This window comes from Anguilla rostrata, chromosome 4 (assembly GCF_018555375.3).
Source record: "Anguilla rostrata isolate EN2019 chromosome 4, ASM1855537v3, whole genome shotgun sequence".
NCBI classification, from domain to species: domain Eukaryota; kingdom Metazoa; phylum Chordata; class Actinopteri; order Anguilliformes; family Anguillidae; genus Anguilla; species Anguilla rostrata.
The window spans coordinates 35,259,837-35,283,144 of NC_057936.1; the positions used below are offsets into that span (position 1 = coordinate 35,259,837).

The window sequence follows — 23,308 nt, forward strand, 5'->3', positions numbered from 1 at the left end:
TTAGTGAACCCACAATATCTCAGTACAGGACTTTTAGATTGGCAGACATACTTAAAATATAACGCCAAAAGTCTGCAGGCAGAAGTGTTCAATGCTGTTCTTCATTTTGCCAATATTCCATGGATTATTTTCCAGCTTAATATCTCATACAGTGATACAGGCAACTTTCTGAAGGAAAAGTCTCATGATGGTAAGTATACTGGGAATGCTCCTCAAATATTATTATCACCCTAGTTATGGATAACATATTATGGATTATGGATAACATAATATATTATATATTACATATATATTTTGTTGGCCTCCTACAGTAATTACAAAATTCCTTTGAATGTGTTTATTATAACACACATACACATAAAGTTTCTAATCTCACCTAACATATATAATAAGTACATTTCGATTCCCTGCCAACCTGTAACATGACACATGGAATACCTACCATTACAATATATATTTATACACACCATATACAAAAATCGTACAATATAATATTAATAATAATATAATATAATATAATAATATTTCCTCATATAATAAAATAATGTAATTATGTACACAACATCGGTCCCAGAATTTGTGTCTCCCCTATTGACTGACCTGAGAAGGGAAGCACCTCCTCCTCCTCATCCAGGTACTCTGCCTCATGAGAGTACTCACTGAGGTCCAGGGGCAGTGTGATCTCCCTCTTTGCCACAGTGGCATTGCGAGGCTGCGTGGGTAGCGTAGAATGGAGTGTGTCACTTGGGCCAAACTGTGGTATGGAGTTTCCATTGCCCTGCATGTTCCACTCCTCCTCGTCCTTGCTCTCCTCCCCTGAATCTAGGCTCCTAATGATGAGGTCCTCCATGTGGGATACGGAGCCCCTCTCCTTTGGCTGGAGGACAAGGTTCTCCATTGCCTCTTGACAATACAAGTTGGCCATCCCAACTGGTGGGGCCTCAACCTCCAGGGTCTGAAGCTCCAGGGCCTCTGCCTCTGGGACCTCTGCCTCCAAGTCCTCCTTTTCTGGGACTTCAGGCTCAAGAGCCATACCCTCCAGGGTCTCTGCCTCCAGAGCCTTAAGTTCCAGGGCCACAGCCTCCAGGGCTGCAGCCTCCATGACCTCAGTTGCCAGGGCCTCAGACTCCAAGGACACATCATTCAGGGCCTCAGCCTCCAGGGCCTCAACCTCCAGGGTCACAGGTTCCAGGGCTGAAACCTCCAGGGTTTCAGCCTCTAGGGCCTCAGCCTCCAGGGTCACAGCTTCCAGGGTCTCAGCCTCCAAGGCCACAGCCTCTAGGGCCTCAGCATCCAAGGCCACAGCCTCTAGGGCCTCAGCATCCAGGTCCACAGGTTCCAGGGCTGCAACCTCCAGGGTCTCAACCTCTAGGGCCTCAGCCTCCAGGGTCACAGCTTCCAGGGCCTCAGCCTCCATGGCAATAGCCTCTAGGGCCTCATTCTCTAAGGTCACAGCATCCAGGACCTCAGCCTCCAGGGCCACAGGATCTGGGGAAGCACCACATCTCTGCATGTCACCACTCACATTCCGAGACACCTTGTCGTCGCTGCTGCTGACAGCCACCGACAAGAGCAGCCTTTCCAATGTCCCACTCAGGCGGGCGTCGTCTCCAGGCTCCGCCAACTCTTCCTCCTCCTGCCTCGATCCATTTGGATCCACAGGCTCCTCACTAACTTCTTCATACTGGCTTTGCACTTGCAATGACTTTCTACTGGCTTTACTTTCCCATGGTGCTTGTGTCATCACAGGCTCTGGTTCTATTGCCACTACAGGCTCAGCAGTGTCTGTCCCAGGCTTCTGGTCCCCTACAGCAAGCGACTCTGCAGGGACCTCTATTCCCAGGATCCTAGCAGCCCGTTCCTCAATCGACTCCTTCTCAGGGATCCCCTCTGCACATTGCACTTCATACAGATTGCTCAGGTCCTCCTTTGGTAGACTGTTGGCCTTTTCATTAATCAGCAGCTCCTCTAGGTGCTTCTCTGCTAATGACAGCTGCTTCTGCCAATCAAAATGATCAGAAGCCTCCTCGTCCGACACTGATGCCACTTCTTCATTAATTCTTCCATCTGCTGAAGGCTTGGACTTGACAAAATCAGCCTGTTCCCTTTGAAAATAAATCTTGTCACCTTGACCTTTAACCTCAATGATGTTCTCCCCACTATACCCGAATGCCAAGTTCTTTTTCTTTACCTTTCTCTCAGTCTCAGCTCTGGAGAGTGAGGGATCCTGTTGCACTGGATCCACCCCAAGTCCGAATGTCCTGAAGGAACTGTGTGGAGTCACGTCCATATTTCTTGCCTTGTACTCCGCTGCTTCTGCTCTCTCGTGTGACAGTAGTAAAGTTTGATATACATCCTCATAGTCAGGGGGGCTGGTGAGTGTGGAGACGTCCAGTGTAGGCAGCCTGGGCCCCTCCGGCACTTCAGTGTAAACCGTCAGGCCCACATCTCTAAGCAGGGACTCCTTCAGCACAGGGATGTCTGAGCTTGGGACCACGCAGTCATCTACCACATTTGGTGAAATCTGGGAGAGGAGGCCACAGTCTCTAAAGCCAGGCTCGTTTGGTAGCTTCTGGAAGCTTACAGTCTTTGCCGGTGGCCTGGAGAAAGCACTCCTCACCTTCCCATACTCAGGTTCACTGTTCCAGTTCTCAAAGTCATGCTGGATTTTGTTGGGTTTTCTGGGGGGCACTTTCACCGGGTTGCAATCAAGGTTTTCTGCCTTACCATTTTCATGGTTGTCACTGGTTGTGCTTAGCTCTAAAATGTCCCTGTAGGCCTGGTCCAGGTCCTCGATGCACTGGTCCACGCTGGGCCTTTTGCTGATTTGCAACTGCAGCTCGTTGTTGAAGGACTCCAGCTCCTCAATGGCATCCCAGGGCCGTCTGCTGACGGGCTTCAGCAGGAACTGGCCAAAGGCCTCCTGACCATTGCCAGGCGACGGTTTTCCTGCACTCCTCTGAGCCAGGGGGCTGCCTGAGGGAGCTGGTGGCTCCTCTTTGGGCTTAGAAAGCTTACTGGGGAAGTTGGCAGTCCTGGAGAAAGCGCTGTTGCTGGATGGGTTCAGGCTCTTCTGCCCCTTCATAGGGTACCCAAATGCACTGCAGTCACCACGCACACCATTGTCAGCAATGATGTCAGTGGCAGAAGGGCCTTGTACATGTGCTTGCTGGTGTTGAAGGCCCTGAGGCCCTTTTGTGGCTGCGGGGCAGCTGGTCTGGGTCTCTTGATCTCGATACTGGTCCCCAGGCCAGGATCCAGAGTACAGCAGCTCCTTGTGGTTATTTGGATGAAGGGGCTGTGACTCTTTTCCAGGTGGGGGCCTCTTCGGGCCCGTGTCTTTCATCCTGTTTACAGTAAGTGTCTGCAGCTCAAGGTCGGTTAAGGATGTGCTCAACTGGGACTGGCTATGCGTGTCCTCTCTGCTCTGAGTGGAGCTCCCCTGATCCGGATTAGACTGATCCGGTTTCTGGTTGTTGTTCTGATCGCAGCTCTCTCTGTTTGGCTGCAGGTGTATGGGTACTGACACCAGGCAGAATATGGTTTCGTTGACCCTTCTCTTCGAGCTCTGCTTTCTCTCCCCCTCCATTCCAGGTTCTATTTTTTTCACCTGCGTAATGGTTTCAGGGAGCACCTTGTCCAGATTTGTGCTCTGCCCGGACAATCTTGTCTGAACTGTGGGAGATAGGTCTCTTTGATACTCATTACAGCTTTGGTTGGAAGCTAAGGAGTTGCCACTCTCTTTGTGCACACCACTGTACCATCTATTGCCATTGTTATGCTCATCAAGAGACCTTTTGTCAGTTTCAGTACTGACGTACTGTCCCTGTGTAGGGGGAAAGGCACTGTCGTGTGTTGATTGTTCCAACACTTTAGCACTTGGAAGCTCTTTGTTGATGTGTCTAATTTTGTCGGCATCGGTCAGAGCACTCCCACAGGGCCCTCCTGAGATGTGTCTCACTCGCGGATCATCAAAAGGCAGGTACTGGACCCACCCCACATTGTTTGGCGAGAGACCCGGGTGGACTTGTTTCCTGCAGGGCGCGCTCCTGTCCCTTGGCTGTTCCAGCCAAGAGCCTCCTGTTGGTCTAGAAACCCACCTCCCGGACTCCATGCCACGAGGCACCTGCTGAAAGGGTGCCCCTTTTAGTCTGAAGTCCGATATGTCACTGTAGTTCTGTTGGGCTCCCCTATGTAACAGAGGCCTCTCATAGGACGGAGGAGGTATGTACCCCGGAGGCTCCATGCCAGACCCAACAGACTCGGGTGCGAAAGAGTCCTGCCTGGGGACACAAGACCCCTTGTCTTTTGGGTGGGGCCCCTGGTCTCCAGCGAGCATCTCTGAACTGCCCCGTGTCTGTTGGTGAGCCTCGTAGGATGGAGGCTTGAGCGGCCTGCTGAACTTAGGCTTTGGTAAAAGTGCTCCGTGGCCGCCGGGCCAGTGCCCATTCTCAGCCCACCAATCCCTGCTGTGGTGCTTGTGGGGAGGCCTGTGGGAAAGGCTGCCGTTGAGCCGCTGGGCACCATAGGCACATTGGCTGTGCGTAGACACATCCACGTACTGCAGGCTCTCTGGTAGCAGCACACGAGGAAGGGACAGAGACTTTCCCTTGGTCCTGGGGTCAACGCCCCCATCCGGCGCAGTGATTCTCGACTGACCCTGGGTCCTCCGCACACTCTCGTTGTCTGACAGCTGCCGCCCCAGGGCCACTGCTGGTCTCCACTCCTCCATTCCCAGGCTCTGGCATTTCCTATCCCCGGTCGCCCTCCACTGGTCCCTCCCCGCCTCCCACTCTACCTCGTCCCAACACTGCCTCTCACGCCCACGCTCCTCCCCCAAAGATATCCATGCCCCCTCTGTAGGCCTGGTGAAGCCACTCCCCCTGAGCTCTCTGCAGTCTGCATAATCCAGCAAGACACTGAAGTCCTGGCCCCGCCTCCTCCAATAGGACACGTCCCTCTCGCCCCTGGGCTGCGACTGCATTCCCCTGGTCCTGTCATATAATCTGCAACAAAAAATACAGCAATAAAGGTACAAAACAATAACAAACAAATACAATAACTGCCTTAATAATCCTTTTCTTTCCAACAGCTGTTGTGTAATGGGTGTCTGAACACAAAATATAAATATATAAAGCACCTTTAGTTCTGGATATGAAAACCAATGTAAATAAATTCAATCGAGTACCAATTGTATAGTTACATATAATTCACATAAAATTTTTACATACACTTTTCCTATCTGCATTGTTTATAGGATCAGAGGATGTCACAGTCAAAGATAGGTACCTCAAAATTTCCCTTCCTGATTGACATCCATCAACTGACCTTTGACTGAAGTCCTTGGCATTTATGCTTTTGAGTCAGTGCCACTACAGTTTTAAAAAGCTCAAAGCAGATATTCGTCGGTTTGTCTGTCACAGTGTGACAGCTTGTGAACAGATAGTGAGTTTACGAATGAAAAAAGCATAAATTACTGAGGGCTTCAGTATGTTTTTTGTTCAAATTTTTTCTAATATTCCATCTTCCATTCTTTTACTGGGAACTGGACGCTTTTTCCAGGTCTCACATGAGTGTGATGTTGTCACTGACAACGTGTTTGAGCCATGCACTGGCTGGCAAAACCAAGTAATTATGGAAATTATGTAGTCATATCGTAAAGCCTCTCCTTGTTATATAACACAGGGAATTTACAAAAACTGCATGTCAAATTCAAAGGGAAAATGGATTTTTGTCGAACTGTATGTTGTTCAAACCTGAGTTTTCATTTAAAATACCCAGAGTCACACTTTATTGGATGTAAAAAAAAAAAAAAACCAGCAGACCAATGTTAATTCCAAAGTTTATTTGCCAGTGGTTGCGCTAGCTGACGGAATGCTGCATCTTAGGAAGGCAGGACATTTTGAAATCTGTGTTTTATAGTAATTCACTTACGTTCTGATAAAAATAACGATTTTCAGAAATAACTATGTAAGTATAATATGCCAACTCACAATAACAACACAATAAATTAATGTTATTCATGATTTTATTATAATACAGAAGTGTGATGAAATAGCAGGATTAAAGTAATGAAATAAACTACAAATGTTTTGGCGTTCTGATCAAAACTCATTTTTGCCACATAGGCTAATAATATATATATTTTTAAACTCTAGGAGTGATTTCTGTTTTAATTTACCCATGTTCAGTAAGCTTGCCAAGGTGTGACATCACTTCTTTGTCTTTTCATTCAAATTAAGAGCTTTCTCTTTGTATCTTGCCATGCTACAAACAGCTGTGTAAATATTATGATCAGTAAAACAACGCAAATGCTAAACACCAAAAGACAATTGGCTCAAAGAAACAGGAGTAATTATTTTGTTGTGGCGCAAGTCTGGGTCATCATCTGTTGTAATCTTCAAAAAAGACCTTAGAATATCGGCGTTTATACAATGGGGTGTTTTTGTCCCCCAACGTTTTAGCCTCTTTTTTTATGCATAAAAAAGGCAGCACCCTGTGTTAACATGACCGCAATTTGCTCTTTCAAATGCTCCAAAACATTTGGTCCATTTCTAGCAGCTGTTCTGGTCTGTTGTTTTATCTCCTCTCATTCTTCATGACTCAATCAGACAGACCAAGCCTGTCTGAGCGATGTGCTGGAGCCAGTGGCCTGACTCTCTTAACCATCTCACGCCGCTAATACCCTGCAATGTGACCTGCACATAAATCAGTCCAGGCCCTAACATGTGTGAAGTAGGTAATGTGTTGCATTGGAGTACTAGGTCTCGGTACTTGATTGTAAATCTCCATTTCCCGAAAGCAAGCTGGATCTCTGCGAGAATGTGTGTGTTTTCTCTTCATGCCAACTGCCAAGGCAGTCCTGTGCAGCACACCCTGCCACCATCCCTCCCACACAGAGAGGCTCCCCACATCCATAACTCTGTCCAAGATAAACTGGCAGCTACTTACGCAGGCCGACTGTCAAGTTCAAGCAAATAAACTACTTAATTTCCTGGAGGGGAATGATACATCGAGCCGTATGTTATTTTAAAAAAGGGGGGAAAAAACGTACTGCGAAAAAAAGCTATGGTTAAAAAAACAACACATGGCCGAGAATGCAACAACATAATGTGTCTTCAGGGCTATGTCATCTTACCATTGTTTTTGTATTAAATGAAAACGCCTACACGAACGCCTGTAACATTAGCAATGTAACAGTTCTGGCTCACTATTATAAGAGGAACAAAAAGGCCTTAGGCTATTCATGTATATAATTCAATTTTAAAGTCAATCCAGTTTTGCTGAAAACATAGCCTTGACTTTAAAAGCCCTCCAACTCCCAGTTATTTTGTTCAATTTAATTTCCAGTTACTTAACAAGTAAAATCACTGGATTCAATTCAACTTCAAGTAATAAAACATGCAGAGCAATACAAAACAAAGTGATAAAACTGTGTTGCTGAATAATTTATGATCACAACAAGCTAGACCAGTGCAACAGAGAGTAAAATTTAGATTTGATTTTTATAAATAATTATTTCTGTAATTGCTGCCATGACTGTTTACATAATTAAACCATCTTGATGAAGGTATGTATTTGTATATGTAGTCTGTCAGAATGCCGGTGGTGTAGGTGCAATACAAAAAAACAAAACAAAAAAAAACACTGTGAGAAAGAATTACAAACTCAATTTTGTATTATTGGTCTGGAACCTACTTAAGGCTTACACTGGATTAGCAACATTATTTGACCCACCTACAATAAAAAAACAACTTAGCCACTGCAAATGGAAAATATGTTCTCTGCATAGGGTAAATATATTTATTCACTTATCAACAGTATTAAACTTCCTTTGTAAGAATTAGTGTATAAATGTAATAATGAAGAAAAAAGCATATTTGTAAGAAAACGCAACATTGCAATGTTATTTTGCCATAAGGCTTTATGCATTATTCATAAAAAACTGTACAGCTGGAATCCATTGTATTACCAATTCAATTTTGTGTTCTTTGTATGTTTCCATTCTCTTGTTAAATGTGGATAACCAAAATGTCCCACTTTTAAGACCACTACAAAGAGGAGCTTAACTCCATTAAGGCAATGCCCATAGTTATTCTCTAAACATAAAAATGAAAATATAGCTGCAAGCAGCAATTACAGGGTTCCAAGCACAACACAAAAAAATTGACAGAAAACATTATAGAACACAGACATCATAGACAGACAGACAAATGAGTAAAGGTTTCATATGGCCAGGAAATTGGTACATTATGGGTAATTTTGTGATAGGCCATGTCCTTTTGATATGCTTAGAACCAAGGACTGCAATCAGCTTCTTTTACAGAAAATCTACCATAGGATGGTAGTTAATATGACAACTGAATTTCCATGCGCACCTCTGTTACACATGTCCCACACATATAGCTCTATGTAGTGAAAGTTCACAGGTTGTGATCGCATTACTTGTAAAATTATTATAATTAGGCTATTACAATTCTGCCGGTTCTCCCATATTCTAAATATCTTCTTGACCCTGAGTGGTAATGATATTCTATGACCATCAATAATTTTTTTTTCACGAATATCATTTTATGTAAAAAAAAAGAAAAAGAAAAAAAAACTGGACAAAGCAATACATGTTCAAGCTGATTATAAAACATCCACCATTTAGATATGTCATGTCGGTATGAACTAATACATAGGAATTTGTATGATTAACACTTGTTTAACTCAATGCTAATTATTTCTACATTCTTCTTTTATGTTGGCAGTCTATCCATAATTTGTGCCACTACTGTAGCTATCACTTTAGCTACAGTCAAATAAAATGAAAAGATTGTTTAAGTTGTGTTTATTGTTATACTTCTCATAATAGACGAGTGGAAGAAAAAGAGCAAAATACCCCAGGGACCACAAAGCAGTATACTGTAAGCCATAAACAAGCCATAAACAATCAAAAACAGAAATAAATAGAGGAATTAAAATTATATTTTTTTAAAATAAGACAATAAATGCAAAGTATGCATTTTTCCTGCTTCTGGGATTTATATCAAAGTCAAATTGGACCACATATGATCCATGAACACCACAGATTGTGTTTTGAATAGGCTGTGATCAAGCGCACTTTACATAGGAAATTACAGAAATTAGCAATCCACTGTACAACGGCCTGCACTTTATGCCGTAGGCATGGTCTAAGCAGGCAGCAAAAGCTGCAAATGGCAGACTTGACTGACCTGAAAATTGCAATGAGCTGCATCAAAATGACACTGCACTATCCAATATTGGCTGCCACATCCCCAGTAGCAGCTTCCCTCCTACTTTGGTGCACAGAAAGTCACAAAATTATTAAATGGCTCAGGCATGTCAAAATTCATGATGAAAATACCATTTTACCAGTGCAATAGCTCGAAACACACCATGCACCAGAAAAAAGAGCTGAAAGTGTTAAGATTTCATACCCATATCATCATTTTTTAAATTTTCATTTTGGAAATTATAAGTGATTATAGCCACACTTTTTGGAGCCCCAACAAATTTCAAATGAAACGTTGGTATACAAGTTATTTATTTATTTGTTTACATTTCTTGTTTACAATTTCAGTAGTGTATGTGTATGTGTGTTGTTTACAAAGTGTGTTTGTTTGTGTGATTTTTTGTTTGTTTCTGCATGCATCAGCATGTGTGTGTGTGTGTGTGTGTGTGTGTGAGTTGTGTGCGTGTGTGCATCCATGTGTGTGTGTGTGTGTGTGTGTGTGCGTGCGTATGTGTGTGTGTGTGCATGTCACATGCCAGCGTGACACGCCTGGGGGGGAGATGTGAAAGTTCCGGGAATGCACCGTTGGTTGCCACATGAAGAGAGAGAGAACGCACCCACACTAAACTGAAATGAAGTAAACAAGGCATCTTCGCCCTTCCCCCTCACAGATTCCAGGCAAAAATAAAAAATAAACAAAAACAACAAACTAAAATAATAAAGACCAAAAATAGCTAAACGAGCGGTAAATTTTCAGTAACGTTTCCCGCTCATAGCTGACTCCTCCTGCTTTTCAGCAGTGGTTTAATTTCATTCTGTGCTCTGACAAATACGCAAACAAAAACTAAATAAAGAAACGCGCTCACGCCCTGAGCTCCCGGCCTTGGCCCAGAAATATGCAGGGAAACACACCTTTCTCTCTACTAGCCAGACAACCCATAGGAAAGCAAAATCCAAGAAGAGATCTCATAGTTGTTTCTTTCATTTCTCCTAGACACAAATGAGCCATTTTTAATACTAAGGTGAGACCAAAGGCTTTTTCTCCTACTGCTCAAATTCAACTCAGGAGAAACAACCACATATAGCCTAATCTCATTTATGTCTTACTCTGATCAAAACAAGAGATCTCTAAATGATCTTAAATAAGTCTAATTTAGGTCTCCTGAACATGGGACCATGAGATCAGAAAAAGAGCTAAAAGAAAACTCATGAGATCTCATGATTCTTCTCAAATATGTCTCAGTTTTCTCATAGTGACCTCATGAGAAACAACTGCATCCCAATTCAATATTATTTGTCTTACTGAAGTCTCAAATTCATTCTCTCATTATCTCATCTTTTCTCCTAAGGGGGTTTTAGGGGCAACAATTCAGATTGAAGTGATCTCAAAAAGATGTACAATTGAGATCTTACTACTTTCTCAAGAGTTAAAGAATAGACTATCCTGAGCAAAAGATTTTTCCTCTGGGAAGCTGAGGCCAATCCGCTTCTCCGGCAGACCGAATGCAAGTATGTAGTGTGTTTGTGCGTGTGTGTGCATAATTGTGAATTTCTATCATTTAGAATGGTGAAAGGGGTCCGTAATAAAATAGTAGCAACTCAGGCCTGTGTGGCAGGACGTTAGCTTGGTTGTGCCCGTATGTGGAGCTTGGTTCTGTGGTGTGTGCATAACGATGCCTCGGTCTACAGGTCAGTCGTGATTCCAGCCCTCTTCCCCTCTGTCTGCGATACAGGCCAAGCAGGCGTAACTCACTGACTGCTCCGTCCTCTCAAGTGCCAGACTGTTTGTCTCAGTTTCTCTTCCATTAGCATGCCTATGAGATTTGACGTGTTCTTATGAGTGTATGTCATTTCCCTCACCAGTATAGATCTGACAGGAGGAGTGTGTGAAAGAAACAGACATTACTACTGCCTCACTGCTGGTTTTCTGAGCAAACGTGTCAGAACCAGACGCTATTCATTATGGACAACCAGTCAAAGAGGAGCACAATATAATGTTAAGCCATTATCTATGTCAGAGTTATATAAGCGTGCATGTAATCTTTATGATGGTATAAAATATCACATAAAGTGCCATTCGTAACAAGTACCACCATCTAGTGGACAATGTTTATATAAACCTAAACATGACAAGTCATACACAAAATAATATAAGGTTACTGAAAGCATAAAAATACTGGTGCAGCTCACCCACTCCCTACAACACTTGTACATATCCCATGCCTTCCACCCTAACACCTGAATGAGGCTACATACACTTCTACTTTTATGCAACTGAAATTCTGAAATTAATGGACTGCATTTATATAGTGCTATTATCCATTAATATACACACAATTACTAAAACATGAGAGCATGCACATAGTGTTAGCTGTACTGCCTGAGGCATCGGTTTTTGAGGGAACCCAAACTGAAAACAGCAAGGCGCAGTCCCAGACTCACAGCATCATTAAAGTCAGCGCACACGACACAATGTAATGATCGCCGGAACAGGACGGCCACCATTACACAATCTTGCCGGGCGGTACTTTGAGGCGAAACGGGAAGGTTCGTTTGGCTGACGATGCGCAGGACGCGTGCTCATACAGTCACGTGAGCTTCGCGAGGCTGACAGGTCGCAGACGGTTACGGTTTTACCACAGTGATGCAGTGGAGTCCTGAGCGTACAGTACTGTTTACAGCACGTGCGCCCCCATGAGGCCGCCCAGGGTCCGGCACGCGCCTAAATCCCCATCTCCTGTCTTTTCTTGTCGGGGATGTGGGGTGCACAGAGGGCTCAAACACACAAGAGCTCTCTGCACTTGCGCCACGGAGCAGCTGCATGCAAACAGCTCCACGGCTCAAGAGCACTTTACTGTGCCCCCCCCCCCCTTCCTCCCCATTCCGAGTCAGGGCTAACAGCTCCCTGCAGCTGGAAAGTGTACCCCGCCTCTCCCAGGCAGAGAGAGAGAGAGAGAGAGAGAGAGGGTCAGGTCTGACTGGATTGCTAGGTGAATGTGTGTGTGTGTGTGTGTGTGTGTGTGTGTATTTCACAAAAGACACATAAAAAATGAAAATAAATAAATAAATAAAATCCAACAACACCAAAAAAACAAAACAAAAGAAAAAACAAAGCAAACTCACCCGCTATCCCTGGTAAGAAAATCACCCGGGGGCTGCGTGTCGCCCTGGTTACCGCTGCCAGCTTTTCTCCTTTGGTTCCTGTCCTTGTGCTCATTGTCGTCGGAGTAGCCCCTCGCCGGCGGCTGCCTGCCGCACACGTAGGCCCCCGCATCCGCCTCACAGCCGTTCGCCGTCCCGCCGCCGGACCCCGTCTCGGCCATTTTGCGCTGGCAGTCGGCGTGGCGCGCCGTCTCGCAGGGCGGGGGGGCATTTTTGGGCGGCTTGTATCCGTGAGAAATCAGGAGGTCCTCCACGCTGTACATGTCGCGTTTTCTTCTGCGCGGGGGGGGGGGTGGGGGGGAGGCGGCGTTTTCCCACGCGCGGGTGACGCTACGAGCCGGAGCGAATCTGCAAGACGGCGGCGGAGGCCATCACTGGGAAAACACAAGCGGACAGGAGAAGGTGGCGTTAAACGCCATTGTCCCCCTCGTGTCCTTTTCTTGAGAGGACCGGAGCGGGGCCGGGGCGAGGAATTAGAGAACAAAAAAAACAAAAAAAACCGACCCCCCCATATTCAAGCCTGCCTGCCGCTGTCTCCCCTCTTTTCAGACCCATGACGATACGCTTCCGATTCCGTCGACGGACCGGCGATGCTGAACGCCTCCCGTACAGCGGCTACAAAAACAGTCTGGACGAAATAACAAATTCAGTTATTTGGAATAAGTGGAGTTTTCCCTCTGAGGCAAACTCCTGCGCCTCCTCCAGCCCACGGGCAGTGCAGAGGAGCCGCTGGCTGGCTGGCGGGGTTTTGGCACCACCGGTTGGGATTCGGAGGACAGCAGCTCTTAGACAGTTAGCGCACGGTTCTTAGCACTGCCGCGCGTCTGCTTGCGAGGTTGTTTATCCCCCAACCCCTCCCTCTCTCCATCCTCATCGTAACCCTAATCTCCTGCTTAGAGAAAAATAAAAACGCGATCCAGGAACAAAGTGCAGGAATGCCTGAACTCGGCGTGTGGATTACGCCCCGTCCACGCAGTGATGAGTCCGCTGAAGAGGCGTTTAAAGCAGCAGCACGCTCCAGCCGCAGAGACGTCCCACCCCCTGCCCACCCAAACAGCCCAAACCTGCATTAACCTGCACTCTGAAGCCCGTCTCACTGCAGAAGGGGCCGAATGATGTGGCAGAGGTCAGAATGGAGAGTCCCTATGACGGGTACGGGTGCAGAGCAAAGGGACGAGCTTTAACGTTCATACACAAGTTCATTTATCTGGAGCCTGTTCAAAAGCATAGAAGGTCTGTTAAGTCTTCTGCTGGGTGTCAAAAACAGCTCATTCAAGATTCATATATATGAGCAAGGATGACTTTTCTTTAAAAAATCCTACATCATTATGGTGTGGGATGAGAAGCGAAGAGACCACCGCTCGCTGTGAAGTAACAGGAGAAAATGTTCTCTGACTGTAGAATGTGCAGCCTTGATATTCTGAAAGTACAGCCTGCTTCAGCTTGCATTCTTAGCATCAGATCCATTTAAAAATGTTTCAAAGTAGCTTCCCGATGGACTTAAGCCTTGAACGGGTTGAAGCCAGTGATACAGAAGCGATTAACCAGCTCTGAGCAGGCGGAATTCTCCTCTCTTTGTGAGACGAGGCCTCTAATAAGATTATCTTTTTCATTTAAGACTTCTAAACCTGTTAGTTTTGGAGGATTGACTCTTGGCTTTGAACCATTTCTTTTTTTGTTGTTGTTAGCCTTTCATTTTGGTGAATTTGGAACTATTTGTAATAAAAAGGGCCTATTTTTTTATTAGTAATATTTTACAGAAATTAAACAAACTTTTATGTTTTATCCAGTTTAGGTAATGAATGTCAAGCTGTTAAGCACTACTAGTAGTGTTTAAAGCATCTAGAAGCTCTGTGTTAATGGATTTAGAAGTTTTGGGAAATTTAACTTCATAATTCACATAAAGGTTTTAAAGCCCAAACTAGACCTATGTCCAGGTCAGTTAAAGGGCAGCTTTTCAGATGTAGCCTGAAAAACATTTAAATTGTGTAAGCCTTACCGCAGAACAAAGTGTTTACAAACTGAAAACAAATCAACGTGCAACTGATTCGCTTACTTGCCCGTGGGAAACACCGCTATGAAACAGCAAGTCCTTCGCTCGCGGCTCCCGTAGGGCTGTGTTTTCCATAACACCACAATCTCCTTTATTTCCCTCCTTTGATAGCTACCAAGAATGACGTTAGGTCAACACAGAAGCATTTGACTCAAAGTGGTCGTCACGCCCTTTTCCTTCCTCTTCACCGCAGACATTTCTTTTTTATCTGCGCTTCGGCTGCGTCTGGCGACATATTTAGCCACTTATCGGTTTATCCCTGGTGCCTCGGCGCGGCCGAAGCCGTGTTTACGCTCCTCGCCCGTATGCGGACGCGGCCTCGCCGCTTTCACTGCGACCAGCACTGCCGGCCCGTCAGCTGCAGGGACTCATCATTTCCACCGGTCATGACCCCTGTGGCTTAATACAGTGCAAAACATGCCCCCATTTAAATATCACTAAACCCCTTATGCAACAGAATTTCCTTTGAAAAGAAAAAAAAAAAAAACTCAGACTGAGAAAATGTGTGCAGCAACGCTTGACTTGGGATCTGCATCCGCAATGCTAGACATGTGAGGCACAAACAGGATCCCTGTTACTTCCTTAGCATTAGGCCTAAATCTGAAAACGCAACAATTTTAATTTCAGTAATAAACTGAAATGTTCAGCTCTGGTACTGCAACATGTGGCAAATCATTAAAATCATTTTTAATTGTCTGACATATTTTTTCAGAAATGAATGACCCTGGCTTATGGCACACATAACACAGCTCAGTATGCTAAAGATAAATAAAAAAACATATTCAGGGCAAAAATAAAAGGGTAAACACAGTGTGGAACTCAATCCCTGCAAGAGAATACATCTATCTACATAGAACTATATCTTAAATATCTTACAGGCAATTCATCAAATGGAGATCTAGCCTATTTTGGAATGTTAAAAATATGATTTTAAAAAGTAAGCTGGTCGATAACCATTTTTCTAGAATTAAGGCCGACAGAGCTGGTCGACATGAGGCTCATAGCCGCCTGTAGTGACTTCTTGTGAGCAAATTTCTCAGTTTTTTGCAAACGGAATCAATTCAGACAGGAGGTGGAATATGGCTTCTCTATTTTGGTGGGATGTTTTTATTGCTCAAGTGCCATGTTTTAGCTAAATCTGACTGTGGGTTACTAGCGCCACTGACACAGACAGCACCACTAACCACTAAAAGTTCAAAATTGAAATCATTTCCTTTTGAGAAAAGAACCGACACTTAAAAAAAGCAGCCTGGCTTGAAAGCAGTTGCTTAATTTTCTGATTATATAATCCCCATAACTATCCAAAACTTCAACTACTGTGTTCTTTGAATATTATAGAACATCATTCTGCCTGTAGAGAAAATTGATCTGATGATAGACATAAATAACAAGTTTAATAAAACATGCCCTCACAAATGTGTGAGTGAAGAGATAAGGTGTCTTTTACCTTCACTGGGATTACAGAGGCAGTTTAGTCCTATTTAGGCTACAAAAAAGAATTTTAATAAATATAAATAGTAAATAAAAAAGCACTCACTCCAAGTTCAGACACAATGGAAAAAAAATATCTAAAAGTGTAATCTAAAGAAGAATCTAGTGTAATCTAAAGAAGACACCAAAATACACAGTAAAATATAGTGATTCTGTTCCATTACAGCTCCTCATTTTGTGTTCCATCTTTATTAGCAGCAATGAAACACCACACCTTCGTGTGAAGTAAAGAAAGTCCAAGCAAGAGCCACGTTGAATGAACTGTTTAAAATTGTGTAAAATTGTTTTTCATTTTCTTCTGACTCGTTCAGTCTTCCATTGTGGTTTCCTGCAATTTTGTTAAAAAGCCCTGCTGAGCCACTAAAAACAACACAAAAGAAATAATAAATATAGCCTATATAAAGGCCCTAACAGCAGCGGTAAGTTGCGGAGTATCCAGCGGGGTTTTGTCCTGTTTAGAATAGACACCTTGCTTATAAATAGATATTGGGGGAATAAATACACTTTATGTATCCACATAAGGCATTCGGGCCTGAGAGCGGCAACAGCACCAGAAGGTCGGGAGATTTCGACAGCTTCTAGGTTGACAGTTTGGTGTCAGCTACCGGTTCACTGCCTGCACGAGGCCCACATGAATCTCTCATCGAATCGCCCACATGAATCTCTCTGGCTCTGATATAGAGTCATCTGCACTTGTGCAAAGGCAGAGTAAAGAGATATCTGCGGATATCTTCATGGAAAAAAAGTTCATTTTGAAAACATTATTATTCAGCCATGACATCATTTATTATTATTAGATTATAAATGATAATTCTTTAAATGCGCAGTCATTAAAATGACTGTGGACCCACTGACCCTTCGCTTAATGTTTACACCTGCTGTATAAATAGACTGCAATGCCACATGGATGAGGAAAATAAGCATGATGTTAAGCAGTGAGAGGTAGACCTGGTTGTAGCTGTGCTAAGCATCACTCTTTCCCAGAACCTGTTGCAAACTACCCACAACATTTTTAGACAGGACCACATTATCTTAGTTAAGGCACAACAAACCATCTGAAACACTACAAAATATTCCTGTTAATAGCTTTTTTTTTAAATAAAACTCCGTAACATTGAAAAAATAAAATGCATATCTACATAAAGATGTAGCCTACACTTTGCTTAAGCTACTTCCAAACTTTTTGTTTCTGGAACGGTCAACGTTCACTAGCAGCCACATGCCATCTAAAATGTTTTAGGCTCCTACAAAGCCCTTCTTTTCACTGTAGAGCCGAGCTGATGCTGCAGCAGTGGTAATTAATACTCTATTTTCATGTTTGGTTTTTGCAGCTCCATCCAGTTCTCCTGAAGGCACCTTCTATGGTGAAGGTTTTCATTGGCTCTGTCCTGTCTACATCTAGCCTAACACTTCAAGACAAATAAACCTATAACACTATCCAATTATGAATCTTGTAATCTTGCATAGCTCCATAAAACATGTATTCCACTTCCAATGGTGAGAATATTTTGATTAATAATGTTTTGTTGCAATAAAATTGACGACCCTTCTATAGTTTCATATTTCCACACTGTATCCTAACTTGCGGAGCAACTCTTATTACAGGGAGCACACTACTGAACACTGCGAACAAGGCCATGGCGTGCGTCTCACTGAAGGTTATTCCATCAGCCAGTCCGCACACATTCTACGGCATTGTGCAGCACTGCCTTCGAGCCGCTCAGCTGGTCATTCGGAGGTGGTTTTGTTTCGTCAGTGATGTCACACAAGTCAACTCTGCTTCCTGAGGATGTGCGCCACTCGAGGGGTCTAAATCACAAGTGTTTCCAATCAGTGCGCGATCGGCGACCCTCTCCCGTGTTTTTTGTGTCGGGCAAGGAAACCGTCCAGCAGAAACGCGCCGCTCAACAGCCGTATTTCACCGGAGATAAATCAGAACCGGGGCGACAGCATCACAGCAGCCCTCTGCCCTGTGGCCTCTTTAACATGGCGTCCCCCACAGAGTCGAAGGCTTTGCCAACGCCGAGGGCGCTGGTGCCATTTCACGAACCGAACCACTTTGCCTCTGCAGTAAGGTGCGGTTGCTGTGACATGGAAGGTTAGCTCCACAGCTAACACCTGCAGGTCTACAGTGCTCCCATTTTAGGAGCATTTAATCCTGAACATTTGTGTGCGCTAACAGGAAAAATAAGCCAGGAGCACATCTACTAAATGGGATGCTTTAGTGTGCTCCTAAATTTTTAAACTAAGGAGGACATGTGCTCCTTGGAGAAAATGTTTGCGTAGAGCCCAGACCTGCCATTGCAGGTCTGGGCTAAGGTAAGGTGTAAGGTGCTTGCGAGAACTTGATTCAGTACAACCAACATGATGGTTTTCTTCAGAAAGTGTCTTGAAACTTTGAAAGTGTCTACTGATGCAACATGTTTCATAAAAAGTTTGCCTGCAACAGTTCATTCAGGATATAAAATCCGGACGTGGTGTATTATGTTTCCACAAAACTATTTTTTTTAAAGCACATGGTTTGAGGTGGGGTTGAGGGTTGGTGTGAGGCTAACAGATTAGATTACTTCCCTGTTAAAGTGGAAAACCCCAGGTGACAGAATTCACTCCAAGCAGGGCAATTCCACATCCTTCTATATAAATAAAAGTGATTTCATTTTGGGTTTTTTTTAACTACATACCATCAGCCATTGGTGAGCGAGGCACGCAAAGCAAACAACTGGTCTGTATAAATTTCACAAGTGATAGCTTAACCTTGCTTTCTTAAAATGATGGCTTTTGCAGATGAAAACTTTGTAATAAAAAAAACCTAGCATCGATTGTTCAAAGCAAGCACAGAGAACAGGACCACACAGGCTGGGAACACGGGAGGTGTGTCCTGCACAGAGATGCAGTGGAACAGTGCTGCACCTTCTCCTGTGGGCCCCTGTGAGCTGACCAGCTGTTTACTGCAGTAACTTGGAATTGTGAAATCCAGCTCTTATATGGAACAGTTTAACCACCCACTTGTTCTTGGTTAACAATTTTCATGTCAACAGATTATTATTATTTTTTTACTTCTTTGCATAAGCATATGCACGGTAAATTTGAGATATTTTTCTCTATCTCTGAAATACCAGCACAATGCTAAGGGTATTAGAATCAATGAGTAGTTATGGGGACTGGGAAGTTGGTACAATATTAAAACTTTTAAGCCACAGAACTCTTATACTGTAGGTCTGAAGATGTTCTTGTTGTGCTAGCATCCATTTCAGCCTCACTGTGCCGTGCTGGTGCTAAATAGTTATGACTCATTGTTTTTGTTCAGAAGTGAGTTTTTTCTGTAAAGTTCCAGAACACAAAGAATAAAAACCGATAACAGCATTTCCTCCGACTGTGTACCTGATTTTCATTTTCCACATATTCCTGGACTCTCAATAGATAATAGGAAAATGGTGTTAACCAAATTCAGCCATTGCAGCAGTTGCCTCCTCTGCTTTCAATCTATATATTTCTGGATAAAGATCCCACCAGGGAAGCAACACTGAGAAGCACAAACTAAAAACACATTGGCAGTTTCAGTAGTGAAGTGACCTGAGTTAATGCACATAATAAAGAGTTAGCATTATGAGTTAGCATTATCATGCCAGGGAGCAGACTACCTTGGCAGCACTGCTGGAATGGCTGCACATCTTCTCCACCAGGGTACTATTCAGAAGGCAACAGCTCCTTATTGGTCAGCGATGCAAGGGATTACACGACCAATTAACCGCAAAAGGGACGACTGGGTGGCCACAGTAAGAAAGCCACATTGGAAATCTGGCTGGGACAACGGGGTCAACACCACTACTCTTTGGTAAGTTTTTTGCGATCTTTAATGACTACTGTCGGCCTGGACCTGGGCTCAATGTCCTATCTGAAAGGCTGCACCCTCTATGTCACCATACTAAACTAAAAATGGCCCCCTGCTGGCTCTCCCCCACACCGCTTTCAACCTACTGTACAGACTTCATGGGCAGATCTCCCATGCAGTTATTAACCAGCTGCTCAGTCAGCAGCAAGCAGGCCATGAGGTGCTGGTACAGGGTCAAATGACGCCATTGATTAACTTTGCCATTAAAAATCCTCGACTGGGAAACTTGGGAATCCACAAGAGCAACGGCACGAAGTTACAAGGTCAGTTACAAAAATGACAAAGCTTGGTTTAATGTGTAAAAGGCAACAATGTCCTCATGGGCCCACACCGTCACTCATGTACAGTACTTAGCCTACTTCACACACAGTTCTCTGAACTGAGCAGTATTGCTTTCCACATGTCTGGTGTGGCGCATGTTCCAATAAGGTGATTATGTTAAATTTTGAAAGAAGTATTTTATATACTATCTAGCCAGTAGAAAGCTAGTTTGTGGATCGATTTAGGCATTTTTTGGAAAATATCACATTATATAATTAGCCAGGGAGTAAACAACATTACCTAGACTGTTAAGCTATCAACCTAAATCAAATCACAATAAATGCAGTTAAGAGGTCGAGCACTAGCTAACAGAATGCACGTTGCTTCATCAAATTATAGCTCTTGAACTAATTTAAACCGAACTGAAAGTTATTTCTTAACCACCAGGCTTACACATTGGCTAGGCCACTGACAATGACGATACTGTGCCCAGTCACGAGACACCACATTCACTGGAACACACAGTCACCTGAGTCCCATTACAGCCGCATCTTTTATATGTCGCAGAGGGCCATGGCACCTTATTGCTGGAGGTAGAGTTACCCAGCATACTTATGTATAAACCCCATATAGTGAGGATAGTGTGGGATCAGAGAAAAGGAATACGGCATAAAGTTTTGTTCACAGCTGAAAGTACAGTAAAAAAGTTAGGATTCACTGTCACTGGCTCAGGCCAACAAGGACTTTAAATTGTCGCATCCTTATTTATCTTTCTGGAGGAACATGGAATGCTCCATGATATCACATTATGGTGGTCATGAGGACTTTGGTCATCTGGCACCTATGTTTGGAAGTTTGGAAGGCCCGAGTATGACTGCACCATGCAATAGCAAATTCTGCAGATCCTCGGGCAGACATTTAGGCTATCATGCTTGAATACTTTAATTTCTGTGCAATCAAGAAGCTATACGTGAAATTACAAGGAAGGGGCACCCATTCACTGTACAATAATCTCTGTACTCCAGTATTGTAATGGCAAGGAGTACTCAAGTCATACTCAAGTAAAACCATATCATATAATATCTATAAATCATATCAACAAAACCTACACATTTCCAGATGTGTGGGTGAAAACCAATCAAGGGGCCAAAAAAGTTCAACATCATCACATGCACTTGGTGTATAGTACCCTAGTCTTCAAAAAAAAACACACGTCTCCTTAGACCTGACAGATAAAATGAGAAACCCGTGCGGCAAAATGAGCCAATCAAAATGAGAAAATGGGCCTCCTTTTCCTTCAGATTTAATGTCAATAAGACAAACAACATACTAAAAAAATTGCATTATACCAAGTATCTTCCTAGTTACAAAAAAATATCTGGTATAAATTATCTGGTAAAATTGTATCGTCCATTATAATTCATTCTCTGTTAAAAATGCATATATTAAGCCAAAACACAGGCTGTGATATTTCACCGACTTCAAGGAATTCCTTTAGAGCAGGCTCATCTACCGCCACACGATTGCCTCATTTATAAAGGAAACACGCAAAGGGCTTGGCAGCGCAGAGTTCAAAACAGAGCCAAGAAGCACATGATCGCATTTACAGTGGAAAAACATCCAAGTCCTGAGCAGGGTAAATCACTTGATATACAACTCTGGAGCACATTAAACGCACGGCATCGTTTTCCAGTACAACTCCAGTGTGATGCTTTTTCATCGGCCCAGCTAGTCTCATATTAATTAGTGCCCATCACAGGCTTGTGCAGCCTTAACGCGACAGTGACATGCTTTATAAAACTCAAATGCCCTGATCAAAGGGATTGTGCACATTAGCATCACACTAATCAGGACTAGACTCTGCTGGCCATCCAGTCTTCTTTGTAAGGGGGGAAAAACTTAACAGAATAAGATATAAGTGATTTATACAAATTCTTCATGGTCCAATAATGAAGCACATCAATTTTTCAATTTGAAAGATGTTTAAATTACTTTTATACATTCTCTTTTGTTATACCTTTCATAAACATTGCCAGAAAGTCCTCATTACTAATTCAAGTAGCCTATTTGAAAAGCTTTGAATATTCTGATACAAACGTCTGTATTCAAATAACATTAGGCCATACTGTAGATAGTCAAATAATACTTACAGTATATTGTATATTTCAGTTTTCCTAAAAGTTCTATTTGCATTTCGATTTTCTACTCCATTTCACCCGTTACCAGATTCTTGTTGTCACAGCTGAACTTGAGCACAGATATTTATTTGTGTTAAGGTGTTCAAACAACAGCAGTCCAGTCTTCTGACTAGGAAGTCATTTTAAAAGATGGTATGAATGTTTGCAATAGCCACTAGCTAGCCAACCAGCAAAATACACAAAACTGATTTATGCTTTTAAAAACACTTTTTTTTTACAAAGGGGCTGGGTGGCTCATCAGGATAGTTCAGAATGTTTGATATCCAGCCCTATTTTTGTCTCACTCATGATGTTGTCGATGGTTAGAGAACATTTTCACGTCAGTCCAGCCTTTGCATCATACCATACATGGAGCTCCAGCTAGAGAGCAACAAGGTATTAATCTGTTATTGTACAATACTCTGTGGAAGTTTCTATGCGTAGCTGAGTAATACTTGGCTATACAATAAAATATCTGGCAGTAATTTGACTTTGACATTATGAAATAACAGCTTGAAATCACTATTATAGACTGTTGTGGGGTTCCCTTCACTGAAGGTGCACTGTGGAGTACGTTAGTATTGGAGCTGCATGAATGTTGCCACTTCCATTATAACCTGTGACTCACAAGCAGGAACTCCATTTCCGGTAAGCAAAGGCTGTACTGGTGTGGAACTGTTCTCTATCGATCAACAACAACACAGGTCGAAATAATGGGCTAGATATCAAAAATGACAAACTATCCATTTAAGGCACTGGTGTAATGCATGGAAAGGCACCACGTTCTAAAACTGAATCCAGGCCATTCCCTGCATTGACCAATGTATTTATATAAAACTTTCTGAAATATTACATTATCTAACAGGCTAGTTTAGGCTTGTGGCAAGTTTCTTCTCATCAAAATATAGGTTCAGAATATGTCCATCTTCCATCTGTAGGCTAGTGTTAATGGCTCAGAAAGCCTGAATGTAATCAATACACTTTTTAAACTGTTACTTCGAACAATAAGAATAAATGTTTCCGTCCTGCTTCAA

At 43.3% G+C, this 23,308-nt stretch overlaps 1 protein-coding gene across 1 annotated transcript in view; it reads right to left on the reverse strand.

Annotated features, from left to right (window-relative positions):
- Positions 1-23,308, reverse strand: part of jcada (junctional cadherin 5 associated a) — a 33,046-nt gene that overhangs the window by 3,520 nt on the left and 6,218 nt on the right. Inside the window, exons 2-3 of the mRNA XM_064332395.1 lie at positions 12,362-12,774; positions 601-5,006 (exon numbers count right to left, since the gene is read on the reverse strand). Of these exons, the coding sequence (XP_064188465.1) occupies positions 601-5,006; positions 12,362-12,663 (4,708 nt within the window). The 5' untranslated portion in view covers positions 12,664-12,774. The remainder of the gene's footprint in view (positions 1-600; positions 5,007-12,361; positions 12,775-23,308) is intronic.